The 23,223-nt window shown below is 39.7% G+C and overlaps 1 protein-coding gene across 9 annotated transcripts in view; it reads right to left on the reverse strand.

Moving 5' to 3' along the window:
* The window catches only part of AFG1L (AFG1 like ATPase), a 195,382-nt gene that overhangs the window by 91,292 nt on the left and 80,867 nt on the right, over positions 1-23,223 (reverse strand). For 7 of the 9 annotated variants that reach the window (XM_070073732.2, XM_070073733.2, XM_089333866.1 and 4 more), the window contains one exon: positions 12,128-12,186. In XM_070073732.2, coding sequence (XP_069929833.2) covers positions 12,128-12,186 — 59 coding nt within the window. Of the gene's footprint in view, positions 1-3,534; positions 3,943-12,127; positions 12,187-23,223 lie in introns of those variants that run through there. The other 2 variants (XM_089333868.1, XM_089333867.1) reach the window with 1 other exon arrangement.

The raw sequence follows: 23,223 nt of genomic DNA on the forward strand, positions 1-23,223 counted from the left end.
ATAACAAAACTGTTACTCCCTTAGATGATAAAGTATCTTTATGTGTTGCATATTGAAACCCAAGACATGTTAAATGGACAACATTTTTTCAGGAAAAGGGAAAGTCATAAAAGTTAAGGCTAGCATCTTACTTTTCTCTAACTTCATCGTCTAGTAAATTCATCAAAGAGAAAACTATATTGTAGGATACCTTGCTGGTTATTTTTCACCAGCTTACAGTCATCATTTCAGAAATCTAATCATATAACATTTAATTTTACAGGGAAATAAAAATCTCAGGGCTGGCACTGTGGCGTAGCAGGTAAAGCCACCGCCTGCAGTGCTGGCATCCCATATGGGCACTGGCTAAAGTCCCAGTTGCTCCACTTTCGAGCCAGCTCTCTGCTATGGCCTGGGAAAGCAGAAGATGGCCCAAGTCCTTGGGCCCCTCTACCCACGTGGGAGACCCGGAAGAAGTTCCTGGCTCTTGGCTTCAGATCAGCAAAGCTCCGGCCATTGCAGCCAATTGGAGAGTGAACCAGTGGATAGAAGACCTCTCCCTCTCTCTCTGTCTCTCCTTCCCTCTGTGTGTAACTCTGACTTTCAAATGAATAAATAAATCTTAAAAAAAAAAATTGTGCCTGCTTCAATGAGTCTATACTATAACAAAAAGATGTGTTAGCACATTTTTTTTTTTTGAAAGACAGAGAAAGAAGCAGAGAGAAATCTTCCATCCACAGGCTCACTCAATAGATACCCTCAATAGTTGGAGCTGGGCCAGGCCAAAACCAGAAGCCTGTTGCTTGATCCAGGTCTCATGTTGGAAGCCAGAGATCTAAGTACTCAAGACATTGCCTGCTGACTCCCAGGGTGTATGTTAACAGGAAGCTGGAGTCAGAAGCAGAGCTAGAACGTGAATGCAATCACTCCGTATGGACTGCAGGTGCCCCAGGCAGCGTCTTAACCACTGTGCCAAACACCGGACCCTAACTCTCTTTATATTAATGAGAGAATGTTAACTACCACATTTTTAAAATTTACATACAATACAAAAAATATCTTGCTTTTATATGGGAAGAAATAAATTATGAGTTTTAAATAAATCTCCAAGCTTCAAGTAAACAGAAGAGCAGCAATAATTACTATCTTATGAAAATCTGAATGAACTGATTACTAACCACAAAATTTTTAAATTACAATTCTCATGCTTCTATGCTTTCTCCACGGGTTTTTTCCCTCCCACTCTGCCTGATAACTTTTATTTATCTTTTCAATCTCAGCTTAAGCATTATCTTTCCTTTGGAAACATTCCCAACACATGCCACCTCATCTACTCAACTGTAAGTCTTAGGCCCCTTTAACATCTTTAACATCCTGTAGTTGATCTTTAGTAACATCCTGTAGTTTAATCTTTAACATCTTGTGGTTAACTCAGCTTTGGAAGCTATCCATAATACAATAAAAAAATTTTATAGTCTTATAGAGCAGAACCAATTTTTAATCAGATTTAATTACTAACACTGATATTTTCTTGTCATAAAGTCTCCCTTTATAATTTTGACTGGTGGCATAAAATCTTAAAATAGATACTTAAATTTTTCCTTTTTCCTATTTTAAGTATTGTAAGATACTACACTTTTAACTTTAATTATAGTAAAAATTATTACATCCCATTTTAGTATTTACTTGTAGCAAAAAGTCTCCAACCATTTTTTTATTAGGTTTTTTTTTAAGACTTATTTATTTATTTAAAGGGCAGAGTTACAGAAAAAGAGAGAGGGAGAGAGAGAGATCTTCCATCTGCTGTTTCACTCCACAAATGGTCACAACAGCCAGGGCTGGGCAAGGCTGAAGCCAGGAGCTTCATCTGGGTTTCCTACATGGGTAGCAGAGCCCCAAGCACTTGACCCATCTCCCATTGTTTTCCCAGGTGCATTAGCAGGGAGCTGGATCGAAGTGGAACAGCCAAGACTCGAACTGTTGCCCATGTGGGATGCTGGCTTTGGCTTAACCTACTGTGCTACCACATCCACCCCCCTCCATAATGGGCAGACTGAAGCCAGGAGGCTGGAACTCCATCTGGGTCTCTCACATGAGTGGCAGGGGACCAAGCACTGGGTCCATCTTCAGCTGCTTTCCCAGGCACATTATAAGGGAGCTGGATTGGAAGTGGAGCAGCCAGGACTTGAACTGGTGCTCATATGACATGCTGGCATTGCAGGTGGTGCCTTGACCCATGGTGCCACAATGCCAGCCTCCATCTTTGTTTTGAAAGTTCAGTTATGCATTAGAAAAATGTGTTTTTTAATGTGTTAGGAAAATATACAGGGAATAATTTAACCTTTTCACTTCAAAAAGTTTTCTTCTATTTAATCTTTTTTTTAAGATTTATTTCATTTATTGGAAAATCAGAGTTACAGAGAGGCAGAGGCAGAGACACACACACAGATGGCTGAAACAGAGCTGCAACAATCCAAGGCCAGGAGCTAGGAGCTTCTTTTGGGTCTCCCACATAGGTGCAGGGGCCCAAGGACTTGGGTCATCTTCTACTGCCATCACCAAGAGCTGGATTGGAAGTGGAGCCTCCCGGTCTCAAACTGGCACCTATATGGGATGCTGGCACTGCAGGCGGCAGCTTTACCCACTACACCACAGTGCTGGCCCTGACTTCTATTTAATCTCTATATTGACTTTTTTTAACAACATGCATTATGTGACTAGATGATCTCTGCTGTCTACTTTCCATAACTAACATTTTCTCTGTAATATTTTTGTCTCTGGTTATTCTAGATTCTTTTTGTATGACTTTCTCATATAAGTCTAGTTTCTTGGTCACTGATTTTATTTTCAGCAGCATTTTTGTTCTAAGATTTGTTTTTTGTAAGACACTTTACATTTTCTAATGGGTTTGCCCTTAGTCTGTTTTCTTAGCTCAACTAGCTTACTTTCTAGCTAATCTTATAGTCATCTCATCTCTCACCTCTTTAAAATTTTTATTTATTTATTAGGGAAACAGACATAGAGAGACAGAGACAGAGAATTCCCCTATCTGCTGGTTCACTCCCCAGATACCTCTGCAAATGCCTGGGCCAAGCTGAAACCAGAAGAACTCAACACAGATCTCTCATGTGGGTGGCAGGAACCCAGTTATTTAAGCCATCACTTGCTGCCTCCCAGGATCTGCATTAGTAGGAAATGGGAGTCAGGAGCCAGAGTTGGGTATCAAACCCAGGTGTCTCGAAGTGGGACACAGGCATCTTTAATGACAAATTAATCGCTAAACTAAATGCTTGCTACTCAGATTTTTTACTTCATCAGTACCCTGGCATTTTCAATTCCTCTTAAAATATAGAAGAGTTTTATTAGAAAAAACTTCCCACATCCGAGGTAGTTCTTCTTCCAAGGCATACTCATCAAGTGCTTTAACTTGCTAGTTCATGTCTACCGAACCCCTATTCTCACGCTCATACCTCCACCAACCCTGTGTTTCTTCTTAGGCCTACATTTCCACTCTTTTTACAATAGCCTCTATAGATGGGACTCATGTTCAATCCATTTTGCTTTTTTTTTTTTTAAGATTTATTTTATTTATTTGAAAGACAGAGTTGCAGAGAAAGGTAGAGACAGAGAGAGGTCTTCCATCCACTGGTTCACTACCCAGATGGCCACAACGGCCGGAGCTGTGCTGATTTGAAGCCAGGAGCCAGGAGCTTCTTCCGGGTCTCCCATGTGGGTGCAGGGGCCCAAGGACTTGGGCCATCTTCTTCTACTGCTTTCCCAGGCCATAGCAGAGAGCTGGATCGGAAGTGGAGCAGCTGGGACTTGAAACGGCACCCATATGGGATGCTGGTGCTTCAGGCCAGGGCTTTAACCTGCTGTGCCACAGTGCCAGCCCCTCCATTTTGCTTTTTGATGATTTCTCAACTTTGAATAGGGGCAACATTATATAGATTTGTTGATTTCCTAAGAAAAGTGGACAAAATTTACCCTCTAAGAAGTTTTTTGCTACAACAATAATATAAGACCATTCCAGAAATTCTAGAAAATGTAAAAGAGAAAATTAAAATAATCTATAATCTTATTCAGAAATAAGCTTGATTAACATTTGTAGTAGTTCTCCATGAATGTATATATTATTTCCATAGTTGAAACAATAAGTATCTCTTAGCATTATAGTTTTTTTTTTTTTTTTTTTTTTTGACAGGCAGAGTGGACAGTGAGAGAGAGAGACAGAGAGAAAGATCTTCCTTTGCCATTGGTTCACCCTCCAATGGCCGCTGTAGCCAGCGCACCACGCTGATCTGAAGGCAGGAGCCAGGTGCTTCTCCTGTCTCCCATGGGGTGCAGGGCCCAAACACTTGGGCCATCCTCCACTGCACTTCTGGACCACAGCAGAGAGCTGGCCTGGAAGAAGGGCAACTGGGACAGAATCCAGCGCCCCGACCGGGACTAGAACCCGGTGTGCCAGCACCACAAGGCAGAGGATTAGCCTATTGAGATGCAGCGCTGGCCAAGCATTATAGTTTTTCACTCACATTATCTGTGAATATTATTCTATGTTACCAAAAACTTTTGGAAAATATAATTTCCAACAACCATGCTTCATATACTCATGTAAATAAAGTATCATTTACTTAACTATTCCTCTAAACATGTGAGAGAAAGGTATAACAAAATCTTCATACCTATCATGCTTTTTAATAGTTATCCTATCTATATTTTTATATCCATGGTAAAATAACAAACTACAAACAAATCCTACATTATTTTTCTTCATAACTGACAACTAAGAGACTTATGCTTTTGGCTAAGGTAGAATAGCTAGAGCTGAGTTTTGCCTTCCAACTGTAAATCACTAAAACATTAGACAAAACATGAAACAGCTGACAATAGGCACTACACAACAGGCCACAAAAGATAGCAACCTCTGAGACTTGAGAAACAAATATGATGAATAAACACGACATCTTCTCTGGCTGTCTATCCACAGGCAATCTCTAGACTGTAGCATGGTATTTTAAATGAGCTGAGAAGACAGGAGCCAAAGTTTTGGGCAACTGCAGCACCTAGAATTTGCACAGTACAATTCAGTAGAGGAGGAAGCTATGCAGAGCAAGGGCTCCAGGTATCTGCATAGTGGATGTTTATAATCTTGGGCTGAAAATCAAATTGCACATGCATAGGGTGAAACTTCGCATGGCTGTGCGGCAATCCCCACAAAGCTGGGAGGCAGGAGTTTAAGCATTTTGGACAGCCAGAGTGGAGAGTTTTCCTTGAACATCAAGGGGACATGGTAATAAGTCTGTAAGGGTCACACTGGGGAGAAGGGTTAACAACAGACCTAGAACTAAAGGCTAATTTAGTGGACCCTAAATAAAGCTTAAAAACAACCCTCAAAAGAATCAGACTGGGGTGGGTGCTGGAGTACAGTGGGTTAAGCCACAGCTTGGGATTATACAGGAGTGCAGGTTGAAGTATCAACTATTCCACTTCTGATCCAGCTCCCTGCCAATGCGCCTGGGAAGCAGCAGATGATGGCCCAAGTAACTGAGTTCCTGGGAGTTCTTTGATGTGAGAAACCTGAATGCTGTCCCTGGTTCCTGGCTTTTGCCTGACCCAGTCTTGCTGTTGTAGTCATTTGAGTAGTGAATCAGTGGATGGAAAATCTCTCCATCTCTCTTTCTCTTTTCTCCACACTCTAGAGACACTAATAACATCCATGCAAGAAGTACTTGAGGGGTCGATACTGTGGTGCAGTGGGTTAACACCCTGGCCTGAAGCGCTGGCATCCCATATGGGCACCGGTTAAAGACCCAGCAAGCAGCTCCACTTCCAATCCAGCTCTCTGCTATGGCCTGGGAAAGCAGTAGAGGATGGCCCAAGTCCTTGGGCCCCTGAACCCATGTGGGAGACCCAGAAGAAGCTCCTGGCTCCTGGGTTTGGGTCTGCGCAGCTCCGGCTGTTTTAGCCTACTGGGGGGTAAACCAGCAGATGGAAGATCTCTCTCTCTGCCTCTCCTTCTCTCTCTATGTAACTCTGACTTTCAAATATATAAATAAATCTTAAGAAAAAAAAAGAAAGTAGATCATTGTAAAAATTAAGAGAGGGAATATGAGAGGAAGGGTGGGAGCGTGGGCAGGAGAGAGGGAGGGTAGAAAGTATCACTATGTTCCTAAACCTGTATATCTGAATTACTGGAAATCTGTATACCTCAAATCAAATAAAAAATAATAAAAAAGAACAATAGCCCCCAAAAGACAACTAAAACAAAGTATAAATAAGATCCACAATAAAAATATACAGATTGAGAATAAACACACAAAAAAGAAATGCAACATCACTAATAACTTGGGAACTTAAATCAAAATCATGATGACATTCTACTTCACACTCATTAGTATGGCTATGATTTAAAAAAATAACAAACGTTGGTGAGGTTGTGGAGAAACTGGAACCCTTATGCATTGCTAGTAGGAACATAAAATGGAATAGCCACTGTGGAAAACAGGATGGAAGTCCCTCAAAAAAAAAAAATGTAATTACAGTATGATCCAGCAATCCCACTTCTGGGTATATACATGAAAGAACTGAAAGCAGGAACTCAACCAGATTTTTGTACATAAATGTTCATAACAGCATTATTCACAACAATGTAAGGTAGAAACAATCCAAATGTCTATTGACAGATGAATGAATAAAGAAAACATGGCATACACACACACACATACACACACACGCACACACCCAACAATGGAATACTTTTAAGCCATAAAAAGGAATGGAATTCTGACAGATTCTGACATGTGGCTAAATCTTGAAGATATTATGCTAAATCAAATGAGACAAAGGACAAATATTTTTCACTTTTTGATACCTAGAAAAGGCAAATTTATAGAGATAGAAAGTCAAATGGTGGCCATCAGGAGTTGGGAGAAAAAGATTTATGTAATGAGTAACTGTTTCAAACAGATATTTGGTAATATGAGAAATCCGGAGATGGAAAGTAATGATGAATATACTTGATGTCACTTAATACTTAAAAATGGTCCCAATAGGAAATGTTATGTTATGTATATTTTACCAGAATAAAAAGTTTGATTACAAAAATAAGATCCAAAATTTCATGACAAATTATAAAAATATTCAAGTTGCAATTGAAGAATCACTCAAACCAAAAACAAAGATCGCAAACTGGATGTAAAACGACAACCAATAGATGATTACGACAAGATGAAGAGATGCTAGAATTACCTGAGAAAGATTTAAAGATGTCTTGATAAAAATGCTTTGAGGGGAGTCAGCATTGTGACACAGAAGGGTCAGCCCTCACCTCCCTGCTAATGCACCTGGGAAAGCAGCAGAAGATGGCCCAAGTGTTTGGGTCCTGCCACCCATGGGGAGACCTGGATGGAGTTCCAGGCTCCCAGCTTTGGCTTGGCCCAGTCACAACCATTGCAGCCATTTGGGAAGTGAACCAGTAGATGGAAGATATCTCTCTCTTTCTCTCTCTCTCTTTCCCTTTCTCTCTCTGTTACTCTATCTTTCAAACAAAAAATAAATCTCTCGGGGACAGTGTTATGATACAGCGAGTTAAAGCCCCAGTCTGAAGCGCCAGCATCCCAAATGAGTACTGGTTCTAGTCCTGGCTGCTCCACTTTCAATGCAGCTCTCTGCTGTGGCCTGGGAAAGCAGTAGAAGATGGCCCAAGTCCTTGGGCCCCTACATCCACGTGGGAGACCCGGAAGAAGCTCCTGGCTCCGAGCTTTGGATCGGCTCAATTCTGACCATTACAGCCATTTGGGGAGTAAACTAGCGAATGGGAGATCTCTCTCTCTATTCCTCTCTCCCTCTCTCTGTGTCTACCTCTCTCTGTAACTCTGTCAAATAAATAAAATAAATCTAAATAAATAGATAAATCTCTTTAAAATGCTTTAACAGGCAGTTATGAATATAGTAGAAACAAAAAACTTTACCGCTTAATGATTTTAAAAGTTCCATTCACAAGCAACAAACATTTAATCATTTAAAATTTGTATGCAACTTATAACCTCTAAATATGTACAAAATTATAAGAAAAATAAACAAATTTACAATCATACTGGGAGATGTTTTCTACAAGGCTCCCTGTAAATGATGAGAAAAGAATATAAGAACAATGATTTGAATGCTATAATTAAAAGCCTTATCTGATTATGAAGTGTATAGCATAATACACTACTGGAGAGTACTCACTACTTTAAATAATAAAAAGAATATTTGTAAAAATTTTCCACATGCTATACATAAAAGTAAATTTGAACAAACTTGGCAGACTACAGACATAGCATATTCTGTCACCACAGTGGAACCAAGCATTTGTTAAGGAAACTATACTCTGTGTATTTGTTGGAAAATTACACTATACCTCATAAAAACATACAAGTATTATATGTTCATCAAAATAGTTTTTTTTAAGGTTTATTTATGTATTTATTTGAAAGTCTGAATTACAGAGAGAAAGGGAGGGAGAGACACAGAGAGAGACAGATTTTCCATCACTCCCCAGATGGCAGCAATGACCAGGGCTGGGTCGGGCCAAAGCCGGGAGTTTCTTGTGGGTCTCCCACATGGGTGCAGGGGCCTGGAGCCATCTTCTGCTGCTTTCCCAGGCATATTAGTAGGGAGCTGGATTGGAAGTGGAGCATACAGGACTTGAACTAGTATCATCTGGGATGCCGAAGTCACAGGCAGTGGCTTAACCCACTGTAACATAACACCTGCCCCAATCAAAAGTTTTAAACAAGAGGGTGTTGGGCACAGCAGTTAGGCTGCCAGCTGAGACACTCACATCTCATTCCGAGTGACTGGTTCAAGTCCCAGCTTAGCTCCCAACTTCAGCTTCCAACTAGTACAAACCCGAGGAGGCAGCAGGGGAAGGCTTAAGTACTTGGGTCCCTGCCACGAACACGGTAAGCTTGGATTGAGTTCCTAGCCCTTGGCTATTGCCAGGCCCAGCCATGACCATTGCAGGCATTTAGGGAATGAACAGCAGCCAGAAATGCTTTCTGTCTCACTAACTCTCTCTTTCTGTAATAAATGTTTAGAAAATGTAAATGATAAAAATCTTAAGATATCAGAAAAAACAACAAAATGATAAACAGAAAATCCTCCTAGGTTTAGAAATAGGGTAACATACTTCTAGATATCCCCTGAGCTAAAGAAATCACAATGGAAATTAGAAAATATTTTGAATTTAATGATGATAAAAAAATACTAACTATCAAAACTTTATGGAGGGGGTGGGCATTTATCATGGCAGTTAAGATGCTCCATCCTACATCAGAGTACTTGGGTTCAGCATCCAGCTCCAGCTCTTGACTCCAGCTTCCTGCTCATATCTACCCTGGGAGGCAGCAATGAGTCCCGGCCACCTATGCCTGGATTGAGTTCCTGGCTCCCAGCTTCCGCCAGCCCAACTAAGGCCATTGCAGGCGTTTAGGGAACGAACCAACAGATGGGGGCGCTCACGAGCTCACCCTCTCATGCACTCTCTCCCCCTCTCGCTGGTTTTTCAAATAAATAAATCAAATTAATTTAACCTTTAAAACTTCATGGATGCAATTAAAGCAATATGAGAGGGAAATGCATTTAGGAAAGAAGGTTGAAATGAGGTAAAAATTAATCTCAGCAAATTAGAAAAAGAACAGCAAAATAAACTCCAGAGCATGCAAGAGCACAAGAGGAGTCTCCCTGTTTTGCTTTCCTTCTCTTTTGCTTTGCTCTGCTTTGCTTTGTTACAGGGACTGGGGAGATGCCCTTCAGCAATTTCTATACCTCTCCAGGTCCAAGGCTTTTGCTTTTCATTTTTAAAACATTACAATAAAATAAACATAAAATTTGCCATTTTAATCATTTTTACCCACATACTTCAGTGACACTGAGTACATTCACAATGCTGAGCAGCCACCACCACCATTCATTTCCAGAACTTCCCTGACCCTGAACAGCAACTCTTGTACCCATCAAATACTCCCTTCCTCCTCCCAGGCCCTGGGGACCTGGATTCCACTTTCTGGCTCTAGGAATTTGTCTTTTCTAGGCACTTTGTGTAAGTCGATCATTTATTTGTCCTTTTGTGTTTAGCTTATTTCACTTAGCATGATGTTTCCAAGGCTATTTGTATTATAAGACCTGTAAAGATTTCATTCCCATCTTGTGGAAGAATAATCACCCATTTTATGCATACATAATAACATTTATTCACTTATTGATGGACCTCAAGGTACCCACCCTCTTAGTACCACTAAATTATGACTTGGGGATTTAACTCTCTGCTTGAGCTTGGAAGCCATATCCTATTCAAACCATAGTACTGGCCACAAAGGAAAAAAAAAAAAAAGGTATAGCTACAAAGTTCCCTGAGAATCTCTTGGTTTATTTCATTCTTCAAGACTTCTGTCTTTATATTTGTGTATGTTGTGCTATACGGAGACACTATTTTTAGCATTTCTTTTTCTTAGTTTCCTTGTATATACTAAAGTGTCTGGATATACCATCTTACTTTAAATTTTTAGTGTGGAGAAAAAGCTGCAAAACAACCTTCTCCCCAAATTCAAAACATGAAAATAAGCGAAAAAAATTACTAACAGCAAAAAGCTTCCAAAAGTACTTTCCCTTACATCTATAAATATCTCAGAAAAAAACGAAATCCTTCAGAACCTAAAATTGTTCAAGGAAACAGATGTGTTAATTCCCCTAAGTATAGCATAGGGAATAAAGTTTGGCACTAACAATAATTCTAGTTTAAAATATGTGTCGAAAAGATTGCCTACATCTTTAGAATATCTGGAGATAAAGTATTTTAACTCCTCCTTCTTGGTAAGAATTTATGAAGTTTTAAGTTTTTTTATTTTAGAAAAATACTTTAGTCTGTCTTCAGATATGCTGACATGAGCTGGCAAAAATTATGTCCCTAAAATTACAAAAATTAAATTTTGGCACATAATTATGCTTCTTTTTGGTACCCACTACACATGTTGCTTTCTGGTATATGTGTATATACTATATCCTCAACTAGATTATAGTAATGGCCTATTTAATAATCACGTTACCCATTATGCCTCATGTAGCACTTTGCACATAGTAGGTTCTCAAAAATTATTGGTAGAATGTGGAAGTATATTGAATAATGATGCAAAGATTACTTAGAATTAACAGTAAAAAAGGAGACTATTTTATCCTTAATCATATTGTAATGAAGACTATTTTAAACTCTATGCAGTGATGACACACACAAATATTTAAACTATTTAGGTGCCTCAACTTGACATAATTTCATGATAACTTGATGGCAATCACATTTAAATATATTAGAATATTTTTGTAATAATGCTACTCTAGAATTGCAACTTCAATAGCTGGGAAAACATGCTAATGACCATTAACCTGAAGGAAACAGGGAACATGAAACATTTTTTTCCAGAAATAAATGTATAAGTTTAAACATTCCACTATAATATTTATGAGTAAATCTCAAATTAAAAATTTTAAAATACAAACTATCAAATGTTTCAGTTAGACAATAATTTAGACTAGGTTTTGTAATTTTTTTTTTTTTTTTTTTTTTTGACAGGCAGAGTGGACAGTGAGAGAGAGAGACAGAGAGAAAGGTCTTCCTTTGCCGTTGGTTCACCCTCCAATGGCCGCCGCGGCTGGCGCGCTGCGGCCGGCGCACCGCGCTGATCCGATGGCAGGAGCCAGGAGCCAGGTGCTTTTCCTGGTCTCCCATGGGGTGCAGGGCCCATGCACCTGGGCCATCCTCCACTGCACTCCCTGGCCACAGCAGAGGGCTGGCCTGGAAGAGGGGCAACCGGGACAGAATCCGGCGCCCCAACTGGGACTAGAACCCGGTGTGCCGGCGCCGTTAGGTGGAGGATTAGCCTAGTGAGCCGCGGCGCCGGCGCTAGGTTTTGTAATTTTTATCATGTGCAAATGGATACACAGTACATAAAAAAGATTGTTTTCTCCTTTAGTGCCTGTGCCTAGTATTTTCTGTCCAAATGTCACAATGAATTCTGCTTGAACCCAAGGCCAAGGTAGTTCAGTAGAGTCTTCGACTGGCAGCCAATCTGATGTCAATCAGCAAACCCAAGTGTGTGAATTTTCTTACCTTCAGGACAGCTATAAATGGTACGAAGTTAGCTCTTTGGAGTCCATTTTTATAGAGATCTGAAAGGAAATACTAGTATTAGCTTTGTGCTTAGTTTAAATCATCTGCTAGTTTATTCTTTACTCCTACAAATAAAGCTTTCTACTGATAAAAAAAAAAAGGAGCCAAAATAAATAAATAAATAACCCAAAGTGATTTCTATTCAAGTACTATGCAAAATTCAATATAATTTTAATAAGAGAAAAAAGTAGCAGTCACAGAAAGAAAATAAACAGCCATTCCATCAAATTAGTTTCCACTGTATTAAGAAACAAGGAGGGGTCGGCATTGTGGCCTAGTAGGTTAGCCTGCCAATTCTAATGCTGGCATCCCATATGGGTACCAGTTTCTGTCCTGGCTACTCCACTTCCAATCCAGCTCTCTGCTAAGGTTGCCTGGGAAAGCAGCAGCAGATGACCCAAGTGCCTGGGTCCCTGCACACAACATGGGAGACCCAGAAGAAACTCCTGGCTCCTGGTTTCAGCCTGCCCAGCTCTGGCTATTGTGGCCATTTGGAGAATGAACCAAATCGTTCTCTTTTTCTCTCCATCCCTCTCTCTCTCTCTCTCTGTGCCTTTCACATAAATAAAAATATAAATCTTTGAAAAAAAAGAAACAATGAAATAATTTGGAAGATATAATTTACAAAATTCTCAATCAATAACCCAACATAAAAAGATGATATATTTAAAAGTATTTAACACTTGAATACATGAATAGGATTCTACTGGGAAAGGAATTCTTCACTCAGACTATAACAAGAAGTTCTAAGTAAAGAATTAAAAGTTATAGAATAACAATACCCTCGTTAGAAAACACATCAAAAGACAAAACTGTGATGTGTATCAAGGTTACATATTTGATATCAAGGAAGAGAAATCTCTCTTTACTTTAAATGAAATGGCCTAAAAATTAAAACTCTATTCTTAAGCTAGAAATGCAAACAAGAAAGGTGTCTTTTAATATATGTGTATGCCATAGTATATCTTGATTCACACACACACACACACACACACACACGCACTTATTGTCAAAGACAAACAAGTAGAAACGATCAACAGATACTAAGCTTTGTTTATTTTTCTTTGAAAAGGAAACTTCACGGAAAATTCTTTCAAGAGTTTGAAATCTTATTATATAAAAAACATTCCTTTTAGAAGTTACTGTAAATTTTGAGTTAAGTAAAAAAATGGGGAACAATAAAAAGTTTTTTCACTAATAAAAGACACAAATTAGATTTTGTCACAATTTTTTTTTAAGTATGGCATTAGAGGATCTTTCCTATGTTTCCTTGTTTAGAGAAAACTTGATAACTATGATAGACTTACTGCCACATTTACTTATGGAAAGAAAATATGGTCATTAGGAAACATGTATTCTCTTTAGAAAAATATTCATCATAACATCATTACAGTGAAGAAAGTATTTGCATAAGCTCTTTGGTTAATTAAGGACTAGAGGTTTCAATTTAGTTACATTTAAAATTTTTATTTAGGGGTATTATAAAAGATAAGATAATGCTGGCCAGGCTGTTAGGATTTCAAAATTCAAAATGAGATCTTTTCTTTCTCATAATCAGTACCTCTAATGAGTAAAATGCAGGAAATAAGCTTAAAGTTAAGTATTTCCATAGTCTTCCCTAATTACCAAGCTGCTGGGAAAGGTGCCTGAAACATCACAGATGATAAGAGGTGATAGCCATGACTTCCAGGAGGTGGCAAAACTTGAAAACAAGATTAAAACACACTCAATGCTCATACCAGCTGAAGACTTCAGCTTTCTTTGTAATGGTGAAAAACTGAGAGCAGTCCAAATGTCCATCATTAGGTGACTGGGTAACCAAATTGCAGCACATCTCTACAGTGACAATGTCTCAGTGATAAAAAGGATAAATGACTCGGTCACACAACAAGACAGATGAATCTCACATAGTTACACGGACTAAAAGAAGCCAGACCTGAACAATAAATGCATACTGTATGATTCCACTTACATAACACTCTTAAAAAGCAACATAATCTACAGCAATGGCAAATCAGTGATTGCCTGGGGGAAGGGAGGGCAGGGTCGGTAGTGAGAGAGGAAGAAAGGGCACATCACCTGGGGGCGATGGCAATGTTCACTATGCTGACCATGATGATGGTTTCACAGATATGTGCCTATGCCAATATTTTTCTAACGGCATGCTTTAAATGTGTACCATTTATCATATCAATTATTTCTCAATGAGCTCTTGAAAATTTTACTGGAGAAAAATACACATGACTGTTATAGAACTAAAGCTAAGGTATTACACCGATGAACATTTACATCAAGGCAGCCTTTGGTCTTATTTGCAGAGTCACATTATTCTATGTATACATACGTTTCTGAGATGCAGCTGAAAGCAGGCACCTTTCAGCATGTTAATGACAATGAGAGATGGGAAGGCCCACTTGTAAATACTCTTGATTAACGGACGTCCACTCATCAGCATCAGCAAAGTTAAAGCAGAATAACTATGCCTTTTCACATTAAGAACTTAATTTTTAGAGGGTTAACTTTTTAAAAATCAACCTTTCCAGGCTGGCGCCGCGGCTCACTAGGCTAATCCTCTGCCTTGCGGCGCCGGCACGCCAGGCTCTAGTCCCGGTCGGGGGGCCGGATTCTGTCCCGGTTGCCCCTCTTCCAGGCCAGCTCTCTGCTATGGCCAGGGAGTGCAGTGGAGGATGGCCCAAGTGCTTGGGCCCTGCACCCCATGGGAGACCAGGATAAGTACCTGGCTCCTGTCATCGGATCAGCGCGGTGCGCCAGCCGCGGTGCGCCAGCCACAGCGCGCTGGCCGCGGCGGCCATTGGGGGGTGAACCAACGGCAAAGGAAGACCTTTCTCTCTGTCTCTCTCTCTCACTGTCCACTCTGCCTGTCAAAAAAAAAAAAATCAACCTTTCCAAAGGTATATAATTCAAAACTTTCTGCTCGGAAAAGTATTTTCCAAACAGAATTCTAAATAGAAATCATTTCGCTTAAAAATCTTTATGATTTTATAGGACTCTTAAGTGAAAAAAGATTGTACTCATTAAATTGAAGAGTTTTTCTGCAATTCAAATATTATGCTAATTATCAATGCAATTGCTCCATCTCCTGAAATGTTATTTAGCTACCAAAATTTTTAATATTAGTTGTTTAATGTTATTTTTCTTAGACATAAAGATTTTAAAAATACATTCATATCAACATTTGTCATTATTTACTAAATACTATTTAAAAATTCAGCAGTTCATGCCTAGGAACTTTTTAATGATCTCTAAACAGAGAACACTTGGCCTTATGAGATAGAGTACTGGAATTACAGGGCACTCATTTTGTAGAGAATGGCATAAGGACCTCTAAACCCTCCACAGCGAATAACCAGAATAATACTTACAGATGAAATACATGCAAAGAGGATTTTTAAAATAATTACAAGTACCTACATAAATACTTTAGAGATGCACATGACTGGGCAGATCTCTTCCTTAAAACTCTAAGTATCAGGACAAGAGGGTGAATGATGCTTATTTATCTATGAACATACCAGTTTAGAGTAAGAAAACTTTTAAGACAATTAAAAAGAGTTTTTCTATAAATTAACAAAATAATTATATGCTTTTATGGATCCACAAAAATCTGACTTATCCCTCCAGGAGGTTCTTATTTTATTATAGGTTAAAAAGAAAAGTACACCATTAGACCACTTAAGCAACAACAGCTACTTAGCTTCTTTACAAGGGGAGGGGCTGGTATGGCATAGAGGGTACAGCTGCCACTTGTGAAGCTGGCATCCCATTAGGGCACCAGCTCGTGTCCCAGCAGCTACACTTCCAATCCAGCTCCATGCTATCGAGCCTGGGAAAGCAGCAGAGGAGAGCCAAGTGCTTGAACCCCTGCCACCCACGTGGGAGAGCCAGATGGAGCTCCTCACGCCTGGCTCTGGCTTGGCCCAGCCATGGCTGCTGCAGCCATCTGGGGAGTGAGCCAATGGACATTCTCTCTTTCTCCCTCTTTCTGTAATCCTATCAAATAAATAAATAAATCTTTAAAAAATAAAAACAAAAAAGAACTAAAGTTCAAATAATATTTTACTAAATCTATCTGTAGATAATATAGTTAATTAAATGTTCCCATATGCTATTAAAATTTGATAATCTCTACAACCTTCATTCATGAATGTCTACTATTTACATCTGCACCAAAATGACTGCTAAAGGCAAAAGATAAAATGAGGAATAAAGACAGAATAACTACAAGCCTGGAAATTTTCCAGGCACTGTACACAAATCATAATAATCCTGCAAAGGATCTTTTACCTCCATTTTACAGATAAATAAACAAATAGAGTTTTAAGAATAATTTGCTGGGGTTGGGCATTTGGCCTGATGGTTAATACACACATTTCCCCTATCAAAGTACCTAGGTTCCATACCAACCTCTAGCTAGTAACTGGGTTCCTATCATCCACGTGGGAGATCTGGATTGTGTTCCTAGCTCCTGGCTTCAGCTGCAGCCCAGCTCCAGCTCTTAGAGGCATTTAGGGAGTAAATAGGTAGATGAGAGCTTGCTCTTGTCTGTGTCTCTCCGTCCTTCTGCCTCAACTAAATAAAAGTTTCTGACATAAAAATACTAACGTTGTTGTTGAGTTTCTTATGCATTTTATAGATTCTGGATATTAATCTTTTATCAGAGGCATAGTTTGCAAATATTATCTCCTATTCTGTCAATTCCTTCTTCACTTTGTTGAGTATTTCCTCTGCAGTGCAGAAGCTTCTTAGCTTGATGTAATCCCATTTGTCTATTTTTGCTTTTATTGCCTATGCTTCTGGGATCTTTTCCAAGAAGTCTTTGCCAACACCAATGTCTTACAGAGTTTCCCCAATATTCTCCTCTAGTAATTTGATGATATCAGGTCACAGATTTAGATCCTTAATCCAGAAACAATCCAGTTAAGAAATGGACAAAGCATTTAAACAGGCATGTTTCAAAACTCAAATGGCCAACATTTTTTTGTACTCTGTTGGCTACCACAAATCATGGAAAACATATGACATTTGTCTTTTTATAACTGGCTTATTTCACTGGGTATAATGGTTTTCAGTTGCATCCATTTTGTTGCAAAACAGGATTTCATTCTTTTTCACATGAAAAAATTCTCAGGATCATTTGTCATCAGGGAGATGCAAATCAAAACCACAATGAGGCTTCACCTCAACCAGGTCAGAATGACGCTCATGCAGAAATCAACAAACAATAAATGCTGGTGAGGATATGGGGGAAAAAGTTACCCTAATACACTGCTGGTGGGAATATAAATTAGTACAGCATTGTGAAGACAATATGAAAATTCCCCTGAAATCTAAAAGTAGATATACCATATCATCCAGCTATCCCATTCCTGGGAATTTACCCAAATGAAATGAAATCAGCATATTAAAGAGTGATCTGTACCCCATGTTTATTGCAGCTCAATTCACAATAGCTAAAATATGGAATCAACCCAGATGTCCATCAATCTATGACTGCATAGAGTAAATGTTGTATATAAACACTATGGACTACTACTCAGCCATGAAAAAGAATGAAATCCTGGCTGGCGCCGCGGCTCACTAGGCTAATCCTCCGCCTGTGGCACCAGCACCCCGGGTTCTAGTCCCGGTCAGGGTGCCAGATTCTGTCCTGGTTTTTCCTCTTCCAGTCCAGCTCTCTGCTTTGGCCCAGGAGTACAGTGGAGGATGGCCCAAGTGCTTGGGCCCTGCACCCGCATGGGAGACCAGGAGGAAGCACCTGGCTCCTGGCTTCAGATCAGTGTAGCACACCAACCATAGCGGCCATTAGGGGAGTGAACCAACGGAAAAGGAAGACCTTTCTCTCTGTCTCTCTCTCTCACTAACTCTGCCTGTCAAAAAAAAAAAAAAAAAAAAAAAAGAATGAAATCCTGTTTCGCAACAAAATGGGTACAACTGGAAACCATTACACCTAGTGAAATAAGCCAGTTCTAAAAAGACAAATATTATGTTTTCCCTGATTTGTGGTAGCCAATGGAGTACAAAAATGTAATATATATGAGCAAAGTTGACATTTTGAGATTTTATTATTATTTATAGCCCTTGTCTCTACCATTGAGGAACAGTTTTTTTCTTACTATTTGTTGAATTCTTTACTTAGTGGTGGGTTAAGCTTATGATTGTAAAATAAACTGAAAGTATGTCATTGCAAAAATTAAAAAAATAAAGAAGGAAGGAGGAGGAAGGGTGGGAGTGTTAGTGGTAGGGAGGGTAGGGTGGCAAGAATCACCATGCTCCTAGATCTGTATATATAAATACATGAAATCTGCTCACCTCATACAAATTTTTTAAATTGCAAAAAAAGTAAATAAAATTATTTTAGACATCCAGAAAAAAATATGAATTTGATGAACACCTAGCCAATAATGGACAGACCTTAGCTTAGAACCAAGGATTTTAATGATGCCAAAATCTACAGACTTTTTCAGAACTCTGCTGTGACCAGTGGGCTTACAATGGCTGACAGACAAAACCAGACCACAAAAATAGAATACAAGGTAGAAGGAGACACAACACAGAAACATAATCCACAGAGCAGGAAGCTTGTCATTTTTATGTCAGGGTTCCAAGTCAGGTTTGCAGAGCTAACAAAGGACCTGGACTACATTGAAAAAATGAGCATGGTGCCACCAAGCAGTGAAGACTGAAGGCTGTCTAGGCAGAGCCTGCACTTAAACATCCCCACTACCTTCTTTTCTAATACTATAGATTCTAATACTCAAATGCCACATTCTCCGCCAAGCTGTCCCTTGAAGCAACTGTGGCAGGTAGACTTTTAGAGTGGCCCTCCATGATCCCTACACCTGCCATTCAGATCTTCGTGTAACTACTGGACACAGCAACAAAGGACAGTTATCCCTCAGAACAAGGGCACAAGCAGAGAGATCCACACCGGCCCCAGCCTGGAGCCTGCAGTACATGGAAGGGGAACCCAGGCAGAGATGCATGGGAGCCCAGGGAGGCGAAGGCCAACAGAGTACAGGGCGGAGGAGCACAGAAAAGAGCACAGCCCAGCGAGAGTGCCCTGGAGACCAGCTGAGTGCCCAGGTGGAGGCCTCAACTGGTTGCCGGTCAGCACAGTGTGTGAGAAAACTACCTGAAGCCAGGGAATAAAGTCATCTGACAGTATCGGAGGAAAGCACCCCTGGAACTCCTACACGTGCTTAGGAATAGTGTCTAGTCTCACAAGTCTAATTGGAAGACTTAATTCACGAGGCATTAGGTAGAGTACTGATTTGCCTCCAAGACTAAATGCTGCCCTGGTCCTGCAATACATAAAGAACTAAACTGTTTCTAAGAAAGAGAACAAAGTTCAATATATAGGTAAGCAAAACTATCCACCACCCAACAAGCTAAATGTACACATCTGGCATCCAATAAACAATGACAAAGCATATAAAGAAATGAGAAAGTATGACCCATAATGATTTCTCATCCAAAGAAATAGCCCTAGAAATAACAGAGATGATAAATTTAGAAGGACATTGACACAGTTATTGCTGTATTTCATGTGTTCAAACAGCTAGAGGAAAGACTGACCACATTGGGGCCGGTGCCATGGTGTAGTAGGTTAATCCTCTGCCTGCAGCACCGGCACCTCATATGGGCACTAGTTCTAGTCCCAACTGCTCCTCTTCCAATCCGGCTCTATACTATGGCCTGGGAAAGCAGTAGAAGGTGGCCCAAGTCCTTGGGCCCCCGTGCCCACGTGGGAGACCTAGAAGAAGCTCCTGACTCCTGGCTTCGGATCGGGGCAGCTCCAGATGTTGCAGCCATTTGGGGAGTGAACCAACAAAAGGAAGACTTTTCTCTCTGTCTCTCCCTCTCACTGTCTGTAACTCTACCTCTCAAATAAATAAAATCTTAAAAAAAAAAAAAAAAAAAACTGACCACATTAAACAGATATGGAAAACATAAAAAAGACCCAAGATGACTTCTCATAGATGAAAACTACAATATATGCAAGATAAAAAATATGTTGGATGGAAGCAACAGCAAATTAGACACTTAAGGAGAAAATTTTAATGATCTTGAAGACATGGCAAAAGCGTCTATCCAAGATAAAATCATGGAAAAGAAAAAACAAGAAAAAGGAATAGAGAAAATAGTGAGATGTTGGACAGCTCTAAGTAGTTTAATGCTAGGGGGTTTCAAAAAGTTTGTGGAAATGCATATTATGAAAAAACCATGAAAGCATTTCTAAATTTTTCCACCAAAATAAGCTTATCTTTTAATTCCACTTTCCACAAAAATTTTAACTACCCTTAAATAGATGTAATTTCAGTACTCAAAGAGAGGGCAGGAAGAAATAGATAAAAGCATTTCAGGAAATAATGGCCAAATATTTTCCAACTTGAAAATTATAAACATATAGATCTAAGATGTTCAATAAACTCCAATCACAAGAAACACGAAGAAAGTGATAGCAAGGCATATTATCATCAAACCTCTCCAAACTGATGAGAAAGAAAAAAAAATCTTATAAGCAGACAGTGGACAAAGGATACATGTCCATTACATACAGGAGAACAAATAGAAGATTGACAGCAACTTCTTGAAAATAATGCAAGTCAGCCTCTGTGTCATTACTGCTTCTATCTTTTTACATCCAATTACCTTGAACCCATCTGTGTCTTTGTGTTTAAAGTAAGCCCGGAGCATTCTTTTTACCCATTCTGGTATCTCTACCTTTCCATTGAAATGTTTAGTTCACTAACATTTAATTTGGGGGCCTATTACTTTATTATTTGATTTCCTTTATTCCCCTCTGTTCAGACATGTTATAACAATACTTGGGGTTTCTGATGCTCTCTCACTTCCATTATCATTTCTCTTCAATTTGAAGAACTAGTTTTGAAATCTGTCATAGTACAGGTCTGATGGTGATAAGGTCTCTGAATTTTCCTCTTTCTTAGAACGTCTTTATTTCATCTTCATTTTCTAAGGAAACTTTCATTGCATATAAAACTCTAAGTTAAGGGGCTGGCATTGTGGCACAGCAGGTAAAAGCTGCCACCAGCATACCATATGGGTGTCAGTTTGAGAACCCACTACTCCACTTCCGATCCAGCTCTCTGCTATGCCTGGGAAAGCAGTTGAGGATGGTCCAAGTCCTTGGGCTCCTGCACCCAAGTGAAAGACCCAGAAGAAACTCCTGGCTCCTGGCTTCAGACTGGTGCAGCTCCGCTCCGGCTGTTGCGGCCAACTGGGGAGTGAACCAGAGGATGGAAGACGTCCCTCTCTCTCTGCTTCTCCTTCTCTGTGTAACTCTTTCAAATAAATAAATAAATCTTTAAAAAAAAAACTCTAAGTTGAAAGGTTTTCCTCCAACATTTTAAAGATGTAGTTGCACTGTCTCTGACCTCCAGAACTTCCAACAGTCGTCATCAGTTCCTAACTGTGGTTTCTTCATATTTAACGTGTCATGTTTTTCTCTGGTTGCCTTCAATATTTTCTCTTTACCTAGTTTTCTAGTTTGATTATGGAATGCCTACGTAAGGGCTTTCTAGTACTTACTTTGCTAGAAGGTCACTAAGCATCTTAAATCTAAATACCCATAAAAGAGTACCTCTTGGAAAAAAGAGAATTGAAAGATATGCAAATTTTCCACAAACATTTTGAAGTATCCTTGTATTTTTGTGTTCACTCAGATTTGGAACATTTTCATTCATTATTTCTTCAAAAATCTGTCTGTCTCCTCTCTCCTTGCCTTCCATGATTCCAATCAGAAATACGTTAGAAAACTTGCTGCCGGCGCCACGGCTCACTAGGCTAATCCTCCGCCTAGCGGCGCCGGCACACCGGGTTCTAGTCCCGGTCAGGGCGCCGGATTCTGTCCCGGTTGCCCCTCTTCCAGGCCAACTCTCTGCTGTGGCCAGGGAGTGCAGTGGAGGATGGCCCAAAGTGCTTGGGCCCTGCACCCGCATGGGAGACCAGGATAAGTACCTGGCTCCTGGCTCCTGCCATCGGATCAGCGTGGTGCGCCGGCTGCAGCGCGCCGGCCGCGGCGGCCATTGCAGGGTGAACCAACGGCAAAGGAAGACCTTTCTCTCTGTCTCTCTCTCTCACTGTCCACTCTGCCTGTCAAAAAAAAAAAAAAAAAAGAAAACTTGCTATGATTCTACAAATGCCTATAGCTGTTTCTTTTATCATTTTCTTTCTATTCTTCATATTAGCTAATTTAAAATTTAAAATTCTCTTATTCTTTCCTCCACGGTCTCCATTCTGCTTTTAAGCACATCAAGTGAATTTTTATTTAAGATAACAGTCTTTTTCAAAGCTTAACTTACTTTGTTATGGTCATGGTTTCATTTCTCTGCTCATATTTTCTGTCTTTTCATTCATTATGAACTTATTTTCCTTTACCTCATTCCCTGAGCAGCTGCAGTCACATCACTGCTGCGATGTCCTTATTCCCTCATGTAGGCCATATTGGTCTTTGTCTCTGTTGGTTCTTTTTCTCTTGAGGATGGATCACATTTTCCTGAATATCACTTCTGGACTATGTTCTGCATCTTGTGAATGTTGTGCCATGGATTCTATTTTACTTGCTGAAGAGTGTTGATATATGCCTATCCACCTTTGTGAAATTTCTTTGACTGGACTCGAACTACAAATTCCTTGGGCAGTGGATGAAATGTCAGTTCTGAAACCCTTCCCTGATCCCCCCGTACATGCATCAGTCAGACGGTAGAGTAGGGCAGGGTTTATATGCTCTTGATGCTGGAACTTCGTCCAAGATTTATCTTTTCTCTAGAATCTGCCTGCCTTGTCACTCTCCAGAACCTTCAACTAATTTTCTTGAAAATTTTGAATAGAATTTATTACTGTTAGCTGAAGGAAAATCATTTAACTAGGACCCTACTTAGCCATGCCAGAAGAGGTGTGAGTTTTTAATAGAGGAACCTAACCCATTGATATTTTCTATCATTGAAATAATTGAAGTATGAATTTTAAAATTGAAATAATTTCACATCTTA

Source organism: Oryctolagus cuniculus, chromosome 5, assembly GCF_051225735.1.
Source record: "Oryctolagus cuniculus isolate XC-2025 breed Fujian yellow rabbit chromosome 5, ASM5122573v1, whole genome shotgun sequence".
NCBI lineage: Eukaryota > Metazoa > Chordata > Mammalia > Lagomorpha > Leporidae > Oryctolagus > Oryctolagus cuniculus.